At 38.6% G+C, this 21,399-nt stretch overlaps 1 protein-coding gene across 1 annotated transcript in view; it reads left to right on the forward strand.

Annotated features, from left to right (window-relative positions):
* Window positions 1-631: 631 nt before the first annotated feature.
* FAM71D (family with sequence similarity 71 member D) overlaps window positions 632-21,399 on the forward strand; it is a 28,819-nt gene continuing 8,051 nt past the window's right edge. The window contains exons 1-7 of the mRNA XM_030320230.1: window positions 632-790; window positions 3,117-3,316; window positions 4,239-4,773; window positions 7,823-8,073; window positions 17,507-17,574; window positions 19,096-19,194; window positions 20,565-20,599. Of these exons, the coding sequence (XP_030176090.1) occupies window positions 632-790; window positions 3,117-3,316; window positions 4,239-4,773; window positions 7,823-8,073; window positions 17,507-17,574; window positions 19,096-19,194; window positions 20,565-20,599 (1,347 nt within the window). The remainder of the gene's footprint in view (window positions 791-3,116; window positions 3,317-4,238; window positions 4,774-7,822; window positions 8,074-17,506; window positions 17,575-19,095; window positions 19,195-20,564; window positions 20,600-21,399) is intronic.

The following is a 21,399-nucleotide window of genomic DNA, read 5'->3' on the forward strand; positions in this document are numbered from 1 at the left end:
TGTTGAAGCAGTTTCTGGGGAGACAGCCAGAACGAGAGACCAGAGGAGATAGACAACAGTCATTGGTTAGAAATCCTCATCCAAGAGCTAAGGATCAGTCAAGGGTGTATGGTCAGGAAAAGACATTCTCAGTGTAGTGTAGTTTTGATACAGTTCTCACAAAAAAGGATTTGAGAACTCTTCATGATGGCAGGAGTAGTGGTACTATTAATTAGGAAGACAGAACATAATGGTTTGGGGGATGTGGTGTGTGTGTTTCAAGGCCTCCTAGAGAGGTTCTTTCCCTTTCCTAACTGCCCAAATACATAAGTGTTGCCAGCCCCATTCCCCAGGCATTTTCTGTTACATGGATCTTTTCTAGAGTCTTGAGAGCTCTAATCATCCAGTATCCTTTTTTTTTTTTTTTTAAGTTGCTTATTCTTCCTATAGAGTGTAAGCTGCATGGGGACAGGGATCTTCTCAATCATGTTCAGATGTATCACCAATGCCCAAAGCAGTGACTGGCATATCAGAGATGTTGATAAAATTTGTTGAATTAATAAGTGAGGCAACTTCATCATATTAAATTTTCTCTGTATCTGTTCGTTGTATTCCCATCCCCTCGACTCTCTGATGTTTGTGAGTAAGCACCATGAAGAAGAACAATAGGAACTCTACCACAAGGATCAATAAGCAAGATGCCATCTCCGTCCCACCCTTCCAAGATGCAGGAGATCTTCAAAATATGTTGGATGGAGGAGAGTATGCCCCTTTTGTATCTCCTCCCATATTAGAGAGCAATTTTATCCAGGTAAATCATATTTGAGCCCTGAATTAAGTTCCAGTAACTTCAGTAATTAATTTTCTCAAAGAAACTGAAAAGGTTGGGAGGAGAATTATTTTAAATGCGATAAAGGACTGCATGAGACAGTTAAAGGGAATAGTTTTGGAACTTTAACCAACCTAAAATAATTATAATGTTAAAGGAAAATTCACCTCAATTTTTCCCAGCAAACTCTCACCCGGGAATTCTGTTCTAACTCTACCATAATTGTCATTCTATCATGTCTTCCCAAAATGACATGAAGGAATTACAATGAATTCAAACATCCCGCCACAGGAAAGCATTCAGATGGCTCCTTTCTTAGATTTAGAAGACATTTTAAAGAATAAAATGTATGACATGACTGAGTATTAAAATGAATTTTGGTTGGGATGAGCACTGGGTATTGTATGTAAGCGATGAACCACAGGAATCTACCCCCAAAACCAAGAGCTCACTTCCTCCTGCACCCTTTTCCAATAACCTTTTGCAACCTCTAATAAACACTGGGAGAGGTAGTTAGCACCCTGTAGACCAGACGCACCCCATATCATAACTGGGTAAGTTATTCCCTTCGACGTACACAACCTCTCAAGGTTAGTATGTCTTTGGCAGCAAGTTGCCACAGGTTATGCCTCAAGTTTAAACAAAAAAGAACAATGATCTCAAAGTAAAAGAGCACAGCTCCCTTGCATGGAGTCATGGAGGACCCTGGTCCTCTCCTTTTGCTCTATTACCCTCAGATTGGCTCCCCTCAGGACATTACATGCAAACAGGATGGTGACAGCTGCCAGAAACAGACGAAATGCTCCCATCCTAGCAACTTTCTGTGAGGGCTGAGAAACTGTTCCCAGAGCCACCAGGAGGCCCCCGCTGTGTCTCATTGGCCAGGAGGGGGTCACATGCCCCTGCTGAAAGCAAGCATTGGCAAGGGGATGAAATCACCATGACCAGTTTAGGTTTATCAGTATTTAACCCCAGAGCTGGAGCACCATCCCTGAGGGGCAAATAATGGATGAATTCTGAATGCTGTTAATCAGGCATGGCTTTGGGTAGGTCCATAGTGTGGGCTACAACCTTTTTCTGAGTATATCTGTTTTTAAGTGATTGTGGTTTTTGTGTGTGTGTGTTTTTGTTTTTTTTTTTTTTTTTTTTTTTTGAGAATGTACAGCTGAGAAACCAAGTGTTGCCCCTCTTTGGCTTCCTTCACATCCCTGTCTAGCCACTTTTCAGTCTTCTCATCTTCCAACTGGCAGAGATTTTTACTGGCCAAGATTCTTTGATTTGGGGATTTTTGCACATGCTATTCCTCTGCCTGGAAAGTTCTCCTGTCCAGCCAGTTTATCTCATATTGTTCAGGTCTCAGCGAGAGGTCTCTTCCTCTGGGAGATTTCTCTGACCCTATGTCCAGGGTGTGCTGGAGCAGCTAAGTGTTCTGGAAGTTTGCAGGTCTACTGTTTAACACAGCCATTATTAAAAATTAGATTGTATAAACTTATATACTCAAACCTCATCATTCCTATTATTTTACTACATTTTACTATTATTTATGCTCTTGAGGTTATGGATATAAAAATTTGGCAAAGGTCAGTGAAGACTTGTGTGAGAATCAATTGACTATATTGAATTTAAAATGAAGAAAATTGTAAATATCATATTTTGTAAATTGTGCTACTCATCTTTTATAGCAGTAAAATATGTAATTATCATATGCATATCTTCCAAGAGATAGTTGTTACACATTTACCAGCACACCACTGCCTATATCTCCTCTTAAATCAAGTCTCCTGTTATATGCTTCACAGCACAGCACCCTGACCTTGTACTTGCGAATACTTCTTGCAATAATGATTAGTGACATGTTTGCTTAATGTTCACCTTCCCTGACAGAACCCCCATGGCCCAGGGACTGTGTCCGTCCATTCACTGTGATATTTCTTTTATTTTGAAAAAATGTTTTAATGTTTATTCATTTTTGAGAGACAGAGAGATAGAACATGAGCAGGGAAGGGGCAGAGAGAGAGGGAGACACAGAGTCTGAAGCAGGTTCCAAGCTCTGAGCTGTCAGCAGAGCCTGATGTGGGGCTCGAACTCATGAACCACAAGATCATGACCTGAGCTGAAGTTGGACGCTCAACCAACTGAGCTACCTAGGCATCCCACACTGTGATATTTCTAAGCATTCACATCAACAAGTGATTCAACAAATGCATCATGGTTCATTTCTCCATTATTTTCTGCACTGCTCAGGTAAGCCAGGTTGTTGGGGCCATATACTTTATCACAAAACTCCTCTTCCTGTTCTCTACCTTAGGTTAATAGGAGAGGTGAATCCATTTACCTTCACAACCGAGCCAACTGGGTGACTGTAGGCATCTGCTCTTCCAGTAGCACCCACAAGACCCCCAATGTGATGCTTCTGGCACATCTGACACCTGAAGCCCAGAAAGATACAGAACCCCTATTTCAAAGGCTCCTGACATCTCCTTCTCCAGAGAACCTGGTGCTCACCAGGTGAGTTACAAAGGGAAGAGGTTAAGGATCTCTCAGAAAACATGCTTTACCCCTGAGAAACTGAAAATAGAAACACCAATGATATTTGCTCCAAGGGAGCATCTCACTTGCACTGTGTGACAAATGATAGAGTCATGTCCTCAAAGTCTGGGAAAATAGCTTATGACAAGCTGGCAGTCAAACAGGTAGTTAATTTTTAAAAAACTAAACCTAAGTAACAGGAACTGAAGATTCATAATAAACTGCCTCTCTAGGGCATGTCCTTCTTTCCCCAGCATCTCAGCCTCCATCAGAATTAGCTCTGGTCTTGGGGCACCTGTGTGGCTCAGTCTGTTGAGCGTCCAACTTCGGCTCAGGTCATGAGCTTGCAGATCGTGACTTCCAGGTCCTCATCAGCCTTGCTGCTGTCAGTGCAGAACTTTGGATCCTCTGTCCCACTCTCTCTGCCCCTCCCCAACTTGCACTCTCCCAAAAATAAATAATTAAAAAAAAAAAAAGGATTAGCTCTAGTCTTGTCTCAAGCCACTAACTTGCTGTATGACCTAGAGCAATCACTCAACTTCTCTCTCAGCTTTCCAGGATTAACTAAGTAGGACAACTTCTCAAGATAAATAGTTGATACTCTGATTTTTTAAGCTCATCAGAGTCTTAGGAGATGCTTTGAGCGAGATGGCCCTCAGGAGCCTGGATACATGTACTAAAAATCAAAGTTTTGAGCCTCAAAAGCTAAGGACCAGACCTGGGAACATGGTGGCCACAAGAAGGTACTGTTCAACCTTGTGCCTGTCCCAAACCAGGCCCGTCTGGGAGACAAGCCTGTTTCCCTGAACCTCACTGTCACAACTGCTATGCAACATAAAAGGAAAGGCCTTTTGACAGGTCTCCAATCAGGCCTCCAGATGACATTTGTGTTTGTTTGCAGGTTTCTCCCTCTACAGTTTGTGACTCTTTCTGTGCACGATGCTGAGAATATGCGCCTCAAAGTAAAGCTGGTCAGTGGTCGAGCCTACTACCTGCAGCTCTGTGCCCCTGCATGTAAACAGGACACCCTATTTTGTCAATGGGTGGAACTCATCTCCCTCTTGAATCAGGAGAAAGCCAAAGCTTCCAAACTGTCAGAAGTCTCAAGCCTCTCGGAAATCACCAATAGCACAGATATCACAGGTTCAGTGGACATCATGGATATTGCAGCATTTGCAGCCATACAGACCCCGCACATGTACACATGTTCAGACCCTGTAAATGCCATAGAAAGCATTGATTTCTCAGAATTCACAGATGTCACCGATGTCACAGACGTCACAGATGTTCCAGAAAATGAGGTCACAGAGGCCCCAGATATAAAAATTGTCACAGAAGTCACAGAAGTCACGGATGTCTGTGATGTCCCAAACAACTCGGAGGTTACAGTGGTGTTTGAAAACGATGACATACTAAGGGCCAAGCAAGAGGAAAAGGTATGTGACATGGAAGACTCATTCTTAATAATCAAGAACAGGAGTGATAACCAAGATTGCCCTTCTTGGTTAGCTACTTGACATTGATTATCAAAATGCTGTGAAATGTGCTCTGAGTAATTTTAATGAGATAGCATCCCTGAGCCCCAGTATAAAGGAGTTGTAAGACATGTCCTGAAAGAGGCGTGACCATGCTTACCATCAGATTTAACCCAGTATCAGAAAGCTGTGGTGGGATGGAAAGAACTTTGGGACCAGGGTCAGAAGACTTGGGTTGGAAACTTGCCCTGCTGCGTATCTGTTTGACCAATCCACTGAAGCTGTGTGAGCCTCAGTTTCCTCATCTCCAAAGCGAGGATACTGATATGTAAGGGCTATTTTAAAGTTTAAATGTATATAAAAGTACACACTACATTGAAGGATGGGGTGAAATTTCAGTGGGTAAAAGTGAGGGTGGAAATAGAAAAATAAAATACCAAAAGAAGTAAGTTGCTTTAGAAAAAGCCAGAAAGTGAAAAACCACAGAGCCATATCCAAGAACAGTTAGTTCAGTTTGGCTGGAGCATAATATATACGGAAAATATTGGGATATAGGATTCGAAAGTTGTCTGCAAACCTTGAATGCCAAATTAAGAAGCGTGGACTTTGCTCTTTGGGCAAACTTTAACTGTAGAAAACCTCTGTGTGGGGGAGTGAAGGAGCTGTGTTTTTAGAAAGGTTAACCTGACGGTAACATGGAATGTAGATAAAGAGAGAAGTTTGAGGACTACTGAGGAAAATCTCCATGGGGCCCACAAGAGAAAAGTCATAAAGGGCAAGGATAAATATTTTACAGAAGAAGCAACTGCAATAAATATCGTGGAGAAAATTTAACCTCACTAGTAATCAAAGGAATGCAAACTTGGGGGGAAAATAACCTATAAAACTGTTAATTAAAAGAATAAAAATAGGGGCACTGGGTGGCTCAGTCAGTTAAGTATCCAACTTTGGCTCAGGTCATGATCTCGCAGTCCATGAGTTCGAGCCCCGTGTCAGGCTCTGTGCTGACAGCTGGGAGCCTGGAGCCTGCTTTGATTCTGTGTCTCCCTCTCTTTCTGCCCCTCCCCTCTCACACTCTGCCTCTCTGTCTCTCTCAAAAATAAATAAACATTAAAAAAAAATTTTTTTAAAGAAGAAGAAAAATAGTCAGTGTTAGTAAAGATGTGGTCAACTTGGAATTCTTATAGGTTTGTGGTAGGGATGAGAATTGGCCCAAACTTTCTTGAAATCATTATGAATCAAGAACCTAAAAATGTTTATACCCTTTGATTCAGTGACTCCATTTCTAGGAATCTTTCTTAAGGAATTAATCAGAAATAAGAATGAGGATTTAGCTGTAAAGATGTTAATTATACTATATCTATACCATGTTGGTAAAAATGAAGTAACGAAAATTTGAAAGTAACCTAAATATCCACCACAGGGGAATTGCTAAACTAATGTAAATCTACGAAGGACAGGTGCCTTCTTTATTTTTTTCAGGAGCAACGACAGTATCAGGCAAGACCATAGAAGTCAGTAAATATCTATTAAATGAATGACTACTCTCTAGTTATTAAAATTGTTGGAAAAATTTTTCTTGCAGAAATTTTCATGATTGGGAAAAGTTGAGTGAAAAGTGAGTATGATTCCTATTACATGAAAATACATTTCATGCTCACAAACAATAGAAGGTGAGAAAGTCATACTGTTAACAGCAGTTTATTTCTAGATTCTGGGATTAATATTTTCCTCTTTACACTTTTCTGAATTTTCTATTTCCTACAATAGAAATAATTTTTTTTATTTATTTATTTTTTCAACGTTTATTTATTTTTTTGGGACAGAGAGAGACAGAGCATGAACGGGGGGAGGGGCAGAGAGAGAGGGAGACGCAGAATCGGAAACAGGCTCCAGGCTCTGAGCCATCAGCCCAGAGCCTGACGCGGGGCTCGAACTCCCGGACCACGAGATCGTGACCTGGCTGAAGTCGGACGCTTAACCGACTGCGCCACCCAGGCGCCCCTAGAAATAATTTTTAATTCAAAAAAATTCAAGCAGTTTTACACAATTTTTAATGACATGAGGAGAATGCTTTTAATAAAATCATTAGGATATAGAACTGAAATGTTATCACAAAGAAGACACTTACAAAATAAATAAATGGGCACAAAGACTAAATGACATGTGCCATAGGAGTAGTTATTTCTGGCCAGTGGCCTTAAGCAGACAATAATATTCTCCCTTTCACTTTATATCTTCCAGGATTTTCTAAATATTCTACAGTAAGTATGTGTTACGGAAAAAACGTGTTTTCTTTAAGGAAGAAGAGTATTGTGTTATTTTAGAGGGAAGTCAGGAGAGGCGATGGACTAGGCGGTGCTGATGGGAGGAGGAGGGTACAGGTATGAGGGATGTCAGACAGACGGAGTCCTTAGGACCCACTGACCAATTCCTCTGAGGCCCGAGATAGATTCTGAGGAAGACAGTGAGTGGTGAGGAGAGGTAATGCATTAATAGAAACCAAGAAATCAAGACAACCAGAGAGATTTTATAGTATTAGTTCTAGGTATTGGTTCTAAGTCTTTTGAGAAATAAATGCTTTTGTCTTATTGTGAACCTCCCAACTCATGTCATCTGGTAAATGCTCTTAAATAAAGAGCAACATTAGATTGGAGAGCAGGTGGCAAGGCATTTCTAGACAACCTTCCATGCCCCAACAATTCAGAAAGAGGAAATGCTGTAATTAAATACTAGTTTTCTCATGCGAGATGACAGCGGTGTGCCTGACCACATGAGCTTCTGAATGGGCTTTGTCAGGTCCCACACTAGAAGCCTCTGATGCCCGCCTGGCCTCCTCAGTGGCCACACAACACCAAGCGTCATTCCCTTATTACTGCGCCCAGGCACTCGAGGGCACTCAGTTAATACGAATGACATGATTACTGTATTAGATATTGCTCCAGAAATCATCTATTTCTGTGTGACACTGTTCTGTTACCTGATTTGCTGCTGTTTATTATTTTCAAAGGAAAAAATGGAAAACATTCTGAAGCCTGGGTGTCTACGAGATACAAAAATTAAGAATGAATGCAAAGAATCCTCAAAACATGTCACCATCTCAAATGTAACACTGACTTTCGAAGGTGAACAATGTTTTCATTCTACTTTGACTCCAGAAGAAAGTGACATAAATTCATTCAAAAGGATGAGCATTATTAGAACATCTGAAATAAGGACAACTGATTTTAGCAACACAGCTTTCAAGGCTGAGGAATCCAGGTATGTGAGGCAGGGAAATGTCAGGGATGCTAAGACATGAAGTAATGTAAGTGTGTGCTTTAAGGTCCCCGCAACTCTGGCCCTTGCTACTGAACAGTCTCAGCTGTAAATACAATGTAATTGAATGATGCCATCGTTAACTCTCAATTATCCACTGAGCCTGGGTGGCTCAGTCAGTTAAGCATCCAACTTCGGCTCAGGTCACGATCTCACGGCTTGTGAGTTCAAGGCCCACAATGGGCTCTGTGCTGACAGCTCAGAGCCTGGAGCCTGCTTCAGATTCGGTGTCTCCCTCTCTCTTTGGCCCTCCCTTGCTCATACTCTATCTCTCTCTTTCTCTTTCTCTCTCTCTCTCTCTCAAAAATAAATAAAAATTTAGGGGCGCCTGGGTGGCTCAGTCGGTTGAGCTTCTGACTTCGGCTTGGGTCATGATCTTGCGGTTTGTGAGTTCGAGCCCTGCATTGGGCCCTGTGCTGACAGCTCAGAGCCTGGAACCTCCTTGGTTTCTGTGTCTCCTTCCCTCTCTGCCCATCCCCCACTTGTGCTCTGTCTCTCTCTGTCTCTCAAAAATAAAAATAAATGTATAAAAAAATTTTTTAAAGTAAATAAAATTTTGTAAAAAACTAAATTATCCACATTCAGTTTAACCTTGCCAAATTTTTATTTCCCTATCAACTTCTCACACCCTTCAGTTCACATTTGAGTCTATCTGGTATCAACTGTGTGTGGCTGAAAATACAGGATAGAATCAGCGTCCACAGTTTGGAGTTAGACTATGGGAACTCTTTCTTTCATCTTTATACTTCTATTTTCTCCTCTATGTGTTTCTCATGCTTTTGTACATTTCCAACTAATAAGTTAATAATCTGAAAAAAAATTTTTCATAATTTTAATACACAGTTGCAAGCTGAATGTGAGGGAGCACTGATGTATTCTAAAGATAAAAGTTAATCCAATAATTTCAGAGTAACTACTAAAAAGAAACCAAAGAAAAATACAGAGGTCTAAATGCTTACAATAGCAAGACTGAAAATAGGGAATGTAATGAACTATGTCTAAATTCTTTTTTGTTTGTTTGTTTTTATCTTGAGAGACAGGGAACAAGCAGGGGAGGGGCAGGGAGAGAGGGAGACAGAATCCCAAGCAGACTTTGCACTGTCAGTGCAAAGCCTGATGTGGGGCTTGAACCCACGAACTTGGAGATTGTGACCTGAGTCAAGGGTTGGACACACTCAAGTGACTGAGCCACCCAGGCGCCCCTGTCTAAATTCTTTTTAAATATAAAAAAGGAGCAAGGGAAAACAAAAACAAACCAAAAAAAATAAATAAATAAACGAGAAAAATTATTAGTAATGTGACGTTCCACAGGGTTTGGCTGGTTCTTCAAAAAGAATGACAAAACAGGCAAACCATTGGACAACTTTTTTTAAATAATAAAATTAGAAATTTAGAGGTCATCATCAACTAACAAGAACAATAGTAAAATGTTATTGAGAAATATTACATACAGCTTTTCTTTAATAGCTTTGAAACCCTAAGTTAAATAAATGACTTTAACAAAAATACAAAGAGGCAAAACTGGCACAGTCACAACTTGAGAACATAGAACAACGTCATCCAGGAGCTCCCATGAAAGAGAAAAACATAGTTGTGACTTTTACTGGACAGGGTTTTAGATACTCTAAGAATTATCTCTATTTAATGTAAAATTCTCTTTTAAATATAGAAAAATTATGTTATGTTCTCCTAATTTTTTGAAGCAAATAATTTGTTTGGATTATAAAGACTGACCAGAAATAAAATTCTAGATTAATCCCTACTTAAGACAATAAATGTTAAATTCATAGAATCTTAGCGGGCAAAATGTAGCAAGCGCTTAACATGAAATTAAGGAAATATAAGTCATTATATAAAGGAAGAGCAGGGGCGCCTGGGTGGCTTAGTCGTTTAAGCGTCCAACTTCGGCTCAGGTCACAATCTCACTGTCCATGAGTTTGAGCTCCGCATCCAGCTCTGTGCTGACAGCTCAGAGCCTGGGGCCCGCTTAGGATCCTGTGTCTCCCTCTGTCTGCCCCTCCGCTGCTTGCACTCTGTCTCTCGCATTGTCTCAAAAAATAAACATTAAAAAAAAATTTTTTTTTAATAATTATTCCCAACCAAATTTTTTTTTAAATAATTATTCCCAACCAGAGACAGCATTGTGGGTTTTTTTTTTAAATGTTTAATTTTTTAGGGGGGGGGAGAGATAGAGAGAGGCAGAGTGCAAGCTGGGGAGGGGCAGATAGAAAGGGAGACAGAATCTGAAGCAGGTTCCAGGCTCCAAGCTGTCAGCACAGAACGGGGCTCGAACTGAGGAACCCGCAAGATCATGATCTGAGCTGAAGCTGGATGCTTAACCAACTAAGCCACCCAGGTGCCCCAAGAAATTTAATGAAGAAATTGTTTTTAATGAAAAATTATAGAAGTGTTCTACTTAAAACTTAGAATAAATTAAAGATGTTCCTTATTAACACTTCTATGTAATATAATTTAAGGGAGTCTAGTCTAGCAATTGCAATAGGACAAAGAAATATGATTAATATGAGATTTTTGAAAATCACTCTTTGCAAATGGAAATTTATATTTAGAAAACTTGACAATCATCAAAAATATTAGTTTGTAAACAACTTTAGGATAGTCACAGATTAGAAGATAAACTCACAAAATATCATTTGTTTCATGATTTTTATTAACAAACCAAAAATACATTGACAAAAGAGAATGTATTTTTCAAAAGCAGCAATAAAAATTAAATATTTAGTGAGAGTGATAAGAGACCTGTATACATGGAATTACAAAACTCTAGTGGCAGAAACCAAAGACACTTCAATAAGGAAAAATAAGCTTTCTATCTGGGTAGGTATATTTAAGACAACAAAGATGACAAAGCCTAAATTAATTTATAAATTTAATATAATACCAATTATCTCAATAGGATATCTCATAGAAATTATAATATAAAAAGTATGTGGAAAAGAGAAGAGCAAGAATCTCAAGGAAACTTGGGGCTGGAATATATCGAGGGACTCAGTTGTATAAAATCTTAAGCCGTATTATAATTAAATGGCCATCAGAAAGTTTAGGATATAGACATTAAGACAATAAAACTGAGTCAAACTGATAGAGGTTCAAAAAAAAACATGAAAAAAAGCAAAACTCTACAAAATGTCAGAGATTTATGCTGTACCACAAAAAAATTTTCAGATGGGAAAAGAGTAAAATATTTTTTTTAAATTTTAATGTTTATTTATTTTTGATAGAGAGAGAGTGAGCAGGGGAGGGGCAGAGAGAGATGGAGACACAGAATCCGAAGCAGGCTCCAGGCTCTGGGGGCTCAAACTCACCAACTGTGAGATCATGACCTGAGCTGAAGTTGGACGCTCAACTGACTGGGCCCCCAGGTACTCCAAAAGAATAAAATATTTTAAAACTAAAATAAGCTAGAAGAAAATGGAACAGTTGAAATTGCCTCAATTGCATAAGAAACATCACTTCTTTTCCTTTGAAGCAACAGAAGAAATTTTCAATGGCAAAGTTTGGTTCATTCTTTCAAAAATATTTACTGAGCACTTTCTTTGTGCTAGGAACTGGGGATACAGCTGTGAATATAAGTTATAGGATGTTTCATTCTAGTGGATCTAGATAATACACAAATAAAATACATTATGCCAGCTGGAATGTGCTGTGATAAATACAAAAATAGAGGGGTGCCTGGGTGGCTCAGTCAGGTTAAGTGTGTGACTCTTGATCTCAGCTCAGGTCATAATCTTATGGTTTGTGAGACTGAGTCCCTGTGCTGACAGCTGGGAGCCTGCTTGAGATTCTCTCTCTTCCTCTCTCTCTCTGCCCCTCCCCCACTCACGCTCTCTCTCAAAAGAAAAAAATAAACATTAGAAAACAAAATAAAACGGGGTACCTGGATGGTTCAGTCGGCTGAGCTTCTGATTTCTGTCAAGTCATAATCTCACGGTCCGTGAGGTTGAGCCCCACATTGGTTTGCTGCTATCAGCACCGAGCCCACTTTGGATCCTTTGTCCTCTCTCTGCTCCTATGCCACTTGCACGTGCATGTGCGTGTGCTCTCTCTCTCTCTCTCTCTCTCAAAAATAAACATTAAAAAAAAGCTTCAAAAATAAACCCCAAAACAAAAATAGGATAACAGAATAGAGGGTGATTTGAGGAGGAGGAAGGATATCTTATAGTGGTCTGGAAGCTTCTCTGAGGAAGGACAGAGATCTGAAAGCAAGGTGGGGCTCTCAAAGAATAGAGTTCAGGTTGATTGATTGCAAAACAATTATAAATATCTGCCAAAAAATCATTTTAATAAATACATAACAATACAATGGAAAAAGAATAATAATAAATAATCTATAAAGGATTTACTTTCCATATATATGAGTAGCTGATGGAAATTTGTGAAGGATCCAATTAACAAATGGTTTAAAGTTATGAATAGAAAATTTACTCCAGAAGACAAATAAACACTTAGTGAGGGATCAATCTCACTAATAATTAAAGAAATACAAGTTAAGCATTTACCATTTGGCTTTTGATTAGATGTTAACTACATCTAATATTGATGGGGACACTGTAAATGGTGGGAACTTTCTACAGAGTGATTTGGCAATTCACACTACAAATAGTTATACCCCTTGACTTAAAGGAACATGTGGCAAAGAAGTAATTTGAAACAGAAAATAATTTAATTGAACATACTGTTTTGTAATTAAAACCTGAAAGCAATCCAAACAACCCCTGCCAGAAGAATAGCTAACCAGGAAATAGTATGTTAATTTAGTGAAACAGCAGATCCCCATTAGGAAAAGAATCAGAAAATTTCAATAAAAAGACCTATATGACTATAAGGAACTGCAAACTGGAAGTGTGAAATTCTGAAAAATGTATATACAACGGTATTTTATTTCTGCAGACAGGATGATAAGAAACCACAGTGTTTGGACATAGTTGGTGATTAAAGGAATTAATATTTGTTGTAGCTTTTGATAGATGTTTCCATTAAACTTTTATTGGACAATTAATTACATGTATAATTTAAAAATCAAAACTGATGCTAGGATGCATTAATTGGAAGACACAGCAGCTAGACAATGACCTTTGCAGTCAGACAACCCTGGGTGAACGCAGGGTTCACCTGCCTCCTCTAGGGCAAGTTAAATTAGTTTTTTCAGGTCTCAGTTTCCTTATCTGTAAAATGAAAATAACACTAACCATGTAGTTGTTACAGGGATTAAATAAACTGATATTAAAAACTTCACAATGCCAGGCGCTTGGTAATTACTCAAAAAAAAAAAAAAAAAAGAGAGAGAATAGATTAAAAGAGGGAGGAAAGGTAGGGAGGAAGGAAGAGAGAAAGGGAGAGATGGAAGGGAGGATTCAGATTCTAGATTAGACTGAACATAAATCTAACATAGCTTTGACTTACACTGAATACAGTAGAAAGATGATTCTATACCTCTGAAGTAATCTTTCTACTATACTATCCAAAAACTGAACCCAGGGTGGGGGGGGCACAAAACTTAAATATTTTTTAATGCAGGAAAGAAATCAAGGCTATTTAAATTGAGGAAGAAAATGGGAATAGGTGACAATTACCATCTTCAGCATATGAGGAAGTCCAAATTTAAAGGCTAAATTTAAAAAAGTGGATTTAAACTGAAAATTATTTTAACTAAACAGTTTACAAAGAAAACTTTATTATGTAGTAAAACAATATAGCAGACAATCAACCAATCTATAAAAAAAGCATTAATGCATATTACTGATTAGATATTAATAAACAACGGAACTAATTTCTGGAGGTTGTAGAATCTTTCTCCTTGGAACCTTCTCAAAAACAAGCATCAGGCCATTTGTCCTGGATAGAGTTCAGACATTCTTCTGCAAGGGGTCAAGACTTGTTCATGTTTCTTATGTAATTTTAATCTACTGCTACAGTGAATGACAGAAAGCATGGTGAAGTCGAATATAAGTACATCCTGAGGACTCCTTAAAGGAGTGGAACGGAATGGAAACAGTAAATGCACCTGAGTGTGTTGCAGCGTTCTTAGAAATAGAGCAATAAAAGTATGGAACGATCTCGGGACACATTAGATGCCCAGTAAATGGGCATTATTATCACTAATAATTCATTTCATTTCCAATAGTGTAGATAAAAGAAATTTGGCTATTCTGGCTCAAAAAAGCACAACACCAAAAACCTTTACTCAAAAATATCTTAAGCAACTGAGGATTAATTACTCAAAGCTGGCTTTCTTTTTAACCTTTTTTCCTGGCCAAGGAGGGGTCAAGGAAAGCAAAGGAATAAGGTTGATCCTTAGGAGAACCACACATCTTGAAATCATCTGGCTCTGTGCTGACAGTGCAGAGCCTGTTTGGGATTCTCTCTCTCTCTCTCTCTCTCTCTCTCTCTCTCCCCCTCCCCCCCCCCCCCCTCTCTCTCTCTCTGCCCCTCCTCTACTCTCTCCCTCTTTCTCTCAAAACATAAAAAAACTGGGGCGCCTGGGTGGCGCAGTCGGTTAAGCGTCTGACTTCAGCCAGGTCACGATCTCGCGGTCCATGAGTTCGAGCCCCGCGTCAGGCTCTGGGCTGATGGCTCAGAGCCTGGAGCCTGTTTCCGATTCTGTGTCTCCCTCTCTCTCTGCCCCTCCCCCGTTCATGCTCTGTCTCTCTCTGTCCCAAAAATAAATAAACGTTGAAAAAAAAATTTTTTTAAACATAAAAAAACTAAAAAATAAATAAAACTAAAATATTAAAAAGTATAAGGATAACTTAACTTTTTAGGATGTAAAATGTTCTGTAGGCGCAAAGATTTGTTTAATTATTATGATCACTATTAGAAACAATGAGAAAATGAATCTCTATATAAATGGCAAAAATCATAGAATTTTACAGATAAAAAGGATCATGAAGGTTAACAAATCCCAATTTCTTCAAGGTTCTGCCTTTCAGTCTCTCAGCTTCCTCTCTCTGCTGACTGTACTGGGGACAAAGAAAGAAAAACAAAGCAAAAAACAAATGTGGGTTCCAAGTAATCCTCTTAACCCCAATTTAGTCAAGTATGGGTTCTTTTTTTATTGCCTATTTGCATCTGGAACATAATTACTATCCAGAGCCTAATTTGAGAATGTTCATTATGAATGAAAGGTGTAATATCCTAGAACAGAATAGAATTCAGTTTATTCCTCGGACATTTGTAAAATTAAGTCAAGACACTGAAAGTGATAAGTAAGTTCTATCTAGTTTTCATCTCCAAGACCATGGATTTCAGTGACATTTTTATAACTGCGTACTTTGGGAAAATGAAAAAAAAATTAAACAATGAGCTTGTTGAATATTTTGCCCTCAGATGTATTAGTTTTAAAATGTAAACTGAGCAGTTTCGATCTGGATGAATGAAAGACTATGGAGACTTCTATAACATTACCTTAGGATTTACTTTATAGAGCATTTCTATTTCTATTCCTTCTTATACCTTGACAATATTGTTACTGTGACTCTTTCCTTTGTTTTAAAGAGGATAATATCAGGCTTCATTTTAATTTTGCACCAATTTTTTAAAGTACATTTACTTAATATTTCTCAGTCTCAAAAACTTTTATCATTAAGCTCAACCTTTATTTAAATCACCGACCTATTTGGTGAAGGCTACAGGAGAATTTATTTGCAAATGCCTTAGAAAATGACTAATTTACCTTTATTTCAGAAAGATCCATTGTAGACTTCCAACTGGATGTATTTGCCAGACCTCTTAAAATGGATCATAATTATGTCTTTATACATTTATCTGGGAAGCTATTATCTGAGGGTAATTATTCTTCCCAAATGCTTTTTTTTTTTTACTCAAACAGCCATGCTTCCAAAATATTTATTGAAAATGTAGCCAACAAGGGATACAGGAGTACTGATGCATAGGGGCACTTGTACCCCAATGTTCATAGCAGCACTCTCAACAATAGCCAAATTATGGAAAGAACCTAAATGTCCATCAACTGATGAATGGATGAAGAAATTGTGGTTTATATACACAATGGAATACTATGTGGCAATGAGAAAAAATGAAATATGGCCCTTTGTAGCAACGTGGATGGAACTGGAGAGTGTAATGCTAAGTGAAATAAGCCATACAGAGAAAGACAGATACCATATGGTTTCACTCTTATGTGGATCCTGAGAAACTTAACAGGAACCCATGGGGGAGGGGAAGGAAAAAAAAAAAAAAAAGAGGTTAGAGTGGGAGAGAGCCAAAGCATAAGAGACTGTTAAAAACTGAGAACAAACTGAGGGTTGATGGGGGGTGGGAGGGAGGGGAGGGTGGGTGATGGGTATTGAGGAGGGCACCTTTTGGGATGAGCACTGGGTGTTGTATGGAAACCAATTTGTCAATAAATTTCATAAAAAAAAAAAATAATGATTATGTAAGGGAAGACGTGAGTGTTCAGATCTCCAAGACTACCTTTCTGACACAAATATGCTTTCTTATTCAAATACTATAAATACCTTAACAGAATCATGCCATTGTGTTAATAAATGGCAGGTAATTAAAAAAAAAAAAAAAAAAAAAAAAAAGAAAATGTAGCCAAGAAACAAAGATTTGGTGAAAATTTGTTTTAGCATGCTAATGAGGTTAAGAAAACAAGTATTTTAATTATTGTTATTAATTTTAAAATCAGGAATGCAGAATACTTCTTTGTCCAAAGACATCCAAAAGCTTAGTTATCCAAAGGCATTTCCGAAAGTGAAATGGTCTGAACACCTGAGAGATAGTTTTCTATTTTATCCAGTAAGCTAAGTAAACTAACCAAGTACTAACTTAGGCAAATACTTGAGCATGTCATTTGCCTGCAAGATTCCCAAGCGCTGTCACCTCCATCAGGGCCATAGAGATTGTGATGAAGCCAGAAGAAGTGGGCACCTTCTAACCCCAGGCATCCATCTATTCCAGAATTTCTCCCATGTCTCTATGAGGGCCTATATTCCCAACACAATAGACTCTATGGAAGCCCCTGAGCAGCAGCGATTAGCTTCTCTCTGCCTCAGCCCCAAATGAGTTTTCCAACGCTGGAGAGGCAGCAGGATAGGGATGCCCACAGCCTCACCGAGTGACAGGTGATAGAGAAAATAAAAATAGATTATGTGTCATTATATACTATTCACTTTTATGGCTTTTACAGGTTGGATAGCTTGCATGTTGACAGAATTTTAGGTAATTTTACTCTAATATGTGTTAATAATGTAATACCCTAGCTTGCTACACATGTTTCATTACCACCTACAAAGCATTTAGGAAAGGCCAGTTACCTCCTACTTAGTAATTCTTTTCTAAATATTTGTGGTTACACTGGCAAAATTTTGAAATGTGCTGTTTATTTTTGCAGGAGCATGAGAACTGATTCAGGCACTTCAGGTATGGAACAAATTCCACTACATTTCTTTGTGATCTCTGGTATCCAGTAGTCAACCTTGGGTCCTGGAAGAAAGTAGTTATGAGCAAAGGAATCCAGCTAGATGTTTTGATGTGTCCCCTTTGCTCCATTCTGAGAGTCCTACCATGCAGGAACTATTCTTCAAAGCCTGTCCTCATGCTATCTTGCAAGTGGTAGGCATCACTGCACTTTTTCTGTGCTGATAGAGTCAGTTTCCCAGTTCCCTGAATCCAGCTCACTGGGCATGAACCACTCCCAGGCCTGCTCAGCAGGCAGAACCCAAACAATAGGGTCTTGTATCCTTGCTGGTTTGGAAGGAAAGTGGTCTACCACTAAATTTCTTGGTAAATCTACAATTGTATAGTCCTTACTTGTATCTGGGGCTCCGCTTTGCTGTCGGGTGATACTATTTAATGTTTTATTCAGCAGTTGTTTCTTTACATACTCTCGTGTCTGAGGATCTTTTAACTTCTTAGCAACAAGTTTTTAACATGGGGTTGTCATATGGCACCAGTGGAGATCTGTCCCCTTGCTTGCTGCTGACCTACTTCTAAGTTACTAAGTTGAGGGGTGGATAGGCCTCAGCTCCAGTCATGCACATAAAAGAACATCATGGAGAGAAAAAAAAATACTTCTGCTTTAAAATCCAAGAACCCGTGAAGGCATTCTCAGTCACATTTGCAAGAGTCCTACAAAGAAGAGCAAACAACTAGAGGATAGTGTTTATATAAATGGGATTTTTGTCTGTAGACCTTACCACTGAGCTTTGGTGTCCAAAAGTACCAAATGAACTTCACTGAGATGTGAAGTTCCAATCTACAGTATTGAACCTTAGAACATTGTAGGGAAATGCCATTGTAGTTTATAAGAAAAATGCAAAATCTCCTTTGCAATATATAGAATTTTCACCTACCAATTTTTACCTCAAGTTCTATTTCAAAACGAAATCACAGTAAATTTATAGAAATTCTAGAGATGTCCAATAGCCAGATATTTTTGTCTTACTTTCTAAAAGCAAGGATAAATCTTGCAGCAGCCTTATTACTGATAATTAGTATGTTAGCATATGATTAGCACATAATTAGTACAATCACATACAACATACATTCTGAAGCACTAGTTATTTATGCATTGGGAATTTATAATTAATGTAGGATATTGATACATTTATTTTCATTCCATATGTGACTGATTCTTTCACCTGTCTTCTGGCACAGGCTTAGTTTTGTTGAACTGAAGAAGCATTTGATCCTTATCTATTATATATGAGGCACCATGGCAGACTCTGAGAGAGATTAAAAATACATAACAGGACATCACCTGGCCTCAAGAGATGGGCCCAAATAACATAAAGTAAAATGTTACAGGTGCTTTCAGAGAAAAGTGGAGAATATAGTTTTAGCTCAAGAGAGAAAATCATGAAAGAGTCTATGAAGGAAGCAGTCTTTGAGTTAGGAAAAGGGAAATAAGAATATCCTGGGTACAGGATACAGTAAGAGCAAAATTGAAGAGTAAGACAGTGTTGGGCATATTCAATTTAGGAATAGTGAGAGATGCAGCTGGAAAGCAAAGCAGGATCCAGATTATGGAAGTCTTGGGTCATCTAAGGAGTCTGGATAGTATAGACCTCCTTTTGGCAGGTAAGAGCCACTGAAAGGCAAATAACGAAATGAGTGTTATGTTTTAGAACGATTACTCTGACTGCAATCTCTAAGAGAGCTGCAGCAGGCTACAGGTAGGAAATCATTATAATGGTCTGGGGTGAAATGTGTCAGTCTTGAACCTAGGGGGGGAAAAAAAGCCAGATGGAAACAAGGATGTGAATATGCAGTTAACAAGATTTATTGGACTGACTACTTGTGGGGACAAGAGAAAAAAACAAAAACAAAAAAAACAACAACAACTGAGGATGACAGAGTTTGAGAGGCAACTTAACTAGGAGGTAATGAGTCCATGAAACAAGCTGGGAAAATGAATTACAGGAAATCTGGAAGGCAATGATGAATAAACCAGCTATTAAATACTGCACCTGGAATCAAAAGCCCTAGGTTTGAGTTCTAACTGCACTTCCTCTGTTCCACGGATGTGTCATTTAATGTCTCTGGACCTCAAGCTTCTTCAGCTGCCAAATATGTGTGCATATGGGTGAGGAATTGAAGAGGGCATGGTTAGCTGTCTCAAGACCCTTTCAGCTGTTATGACTTTATAAGCTGACATGTTTATGGTCTTGGTGGCCCATCTTTGTAAATTTAGCAGGCAGCTTAAAATGGGGCTCTGAGAATCAGGAGCTAAGCAAAGGTAGAGCAAACATGCAGTGACGTTTGTCACACTCAGCTTGTTAAATCATGAGGATGGTACAATATACAAATTTGGCTTGCAGTTTTCACAAAGTATTAATTATTTTTCCTGTTTTTTTTTTCATGTACTTTCTTATTCTTTCCACTTTTCTCTCCTGTCTTCCCATTTTTCCTTACTTAGGCTTGCATAGTATTTTGATTTTCCCTCTGCTTAGCATTTCTTTCCCCCTTTTTACAGTCCTCTAAATCACTTCTTTTTGCCCTTTCATACCCTTACTCACACTTAACACTTTTTACCCCAAGAAGAGCAAGGATTAGTAGAATCTTAATCCCTTGTTCCATTGAATTTAGACTAAATGTAGACTAAAAATGAGTCTGTGAATCTGATTTCTATTCTAGGCAGTAGCCAGAATAGTAACTGCTCCCCACTGCAATAAAACAAAACCCTGGTCCTATTAACCTGGTCAGATTCACATTCACCCAACTCCAGGCAATGCTACCTGAGGACCATGGTCTCTTATTCATGTCTCAAACCACTCAGCAGTTTGACAAAAGGACACTTTTTCTCCTTTCTGAGTAAGGCTTTGGGTAAAGTGGACTCTGAATGTACTGTTTTCATGAAAAGGCTGCAGGAAGAGCCTAGGCTAACACTGTCTCTCAGGATCTGGGTCCATCTGTCCCTTTTCTTGACTTTTAATTTCTTACCTATCTAGGTTTTACTCACTTTAGCTCTGTTGATCTCTTTACGGTGAGCCCAAACTTAGGCTTACCTTTGATCCTATAGTATTTTCCCAAGATGGAAAGCAATCAGACAAAGGATAGACATCCAAGAAATAGAGAAGGGAAAACTGCTACCAAACACCGGGAATTTCCTCCCCATTTATATCCATCTTTCTTTTCCACTTTCCTCTTAACTATTGCAAATCAAATTCTTTGCAATCTTAAGCAGCCATGTTCATTCTGTTTATGAAACCCAGTCTAAAAAAGAGAAAGGATGGGAGGACCCTAACAAGGAAGCTGTGAAAATTAACAATGGGCTCCACTGGGAAAAATAAAGACATTTTTAAATTTAAGACCAAATTGAGTTCTCTCTCCTGTGCTTTTCTCTCTTGCTTTTGGCTTTTTTTCTTTCTTCTTCACTTCCCCTCTCTAATGATCTCTATTTCACTTTCCTCACTATTTTTCTTTTCGCCCTCTGGCTCCCTCCTCTCATGTCAAATCTTTTACCTCCCTCAAACTTGTGCCTCATCTGTCTCCCCCTTTCTCAGGGGAATGGATGTGAGGAAAGGAAAGTAAAACAGAAAAAGAAAAGGCCAATGGAAAAAAACATGTAAGACAACCTAAAGGTAATTTTTTACAATTATAAGTTGCTATAGATGATAAAGGACAGACATGACACTTTCACAAAAAGTTGTCAATAAATTGAATCTTTTGACATTGAATCTTATTGCTTCTATTGTAGTAACAATAGAGGTGGAATGGAATGTTGAGGGTTCATTGTAGTTTCTGCTCTAGAATCCTTCAAGTGTCAAAATGTAATGTCGCACA

This window comes from Lynx canadensis, chromosome B3 (assembly GCF_007474595.2).
Source record: "Lynx canadensis isolate LIC74 chromosome B3, mLynCan4.pri.v2, whole genome shotgun sequence".
NCBI lineage: Eukaryota > Metazoa > Chordata > Mammalia > Carnivora > Felidae > Lynx > Lynx canadensis.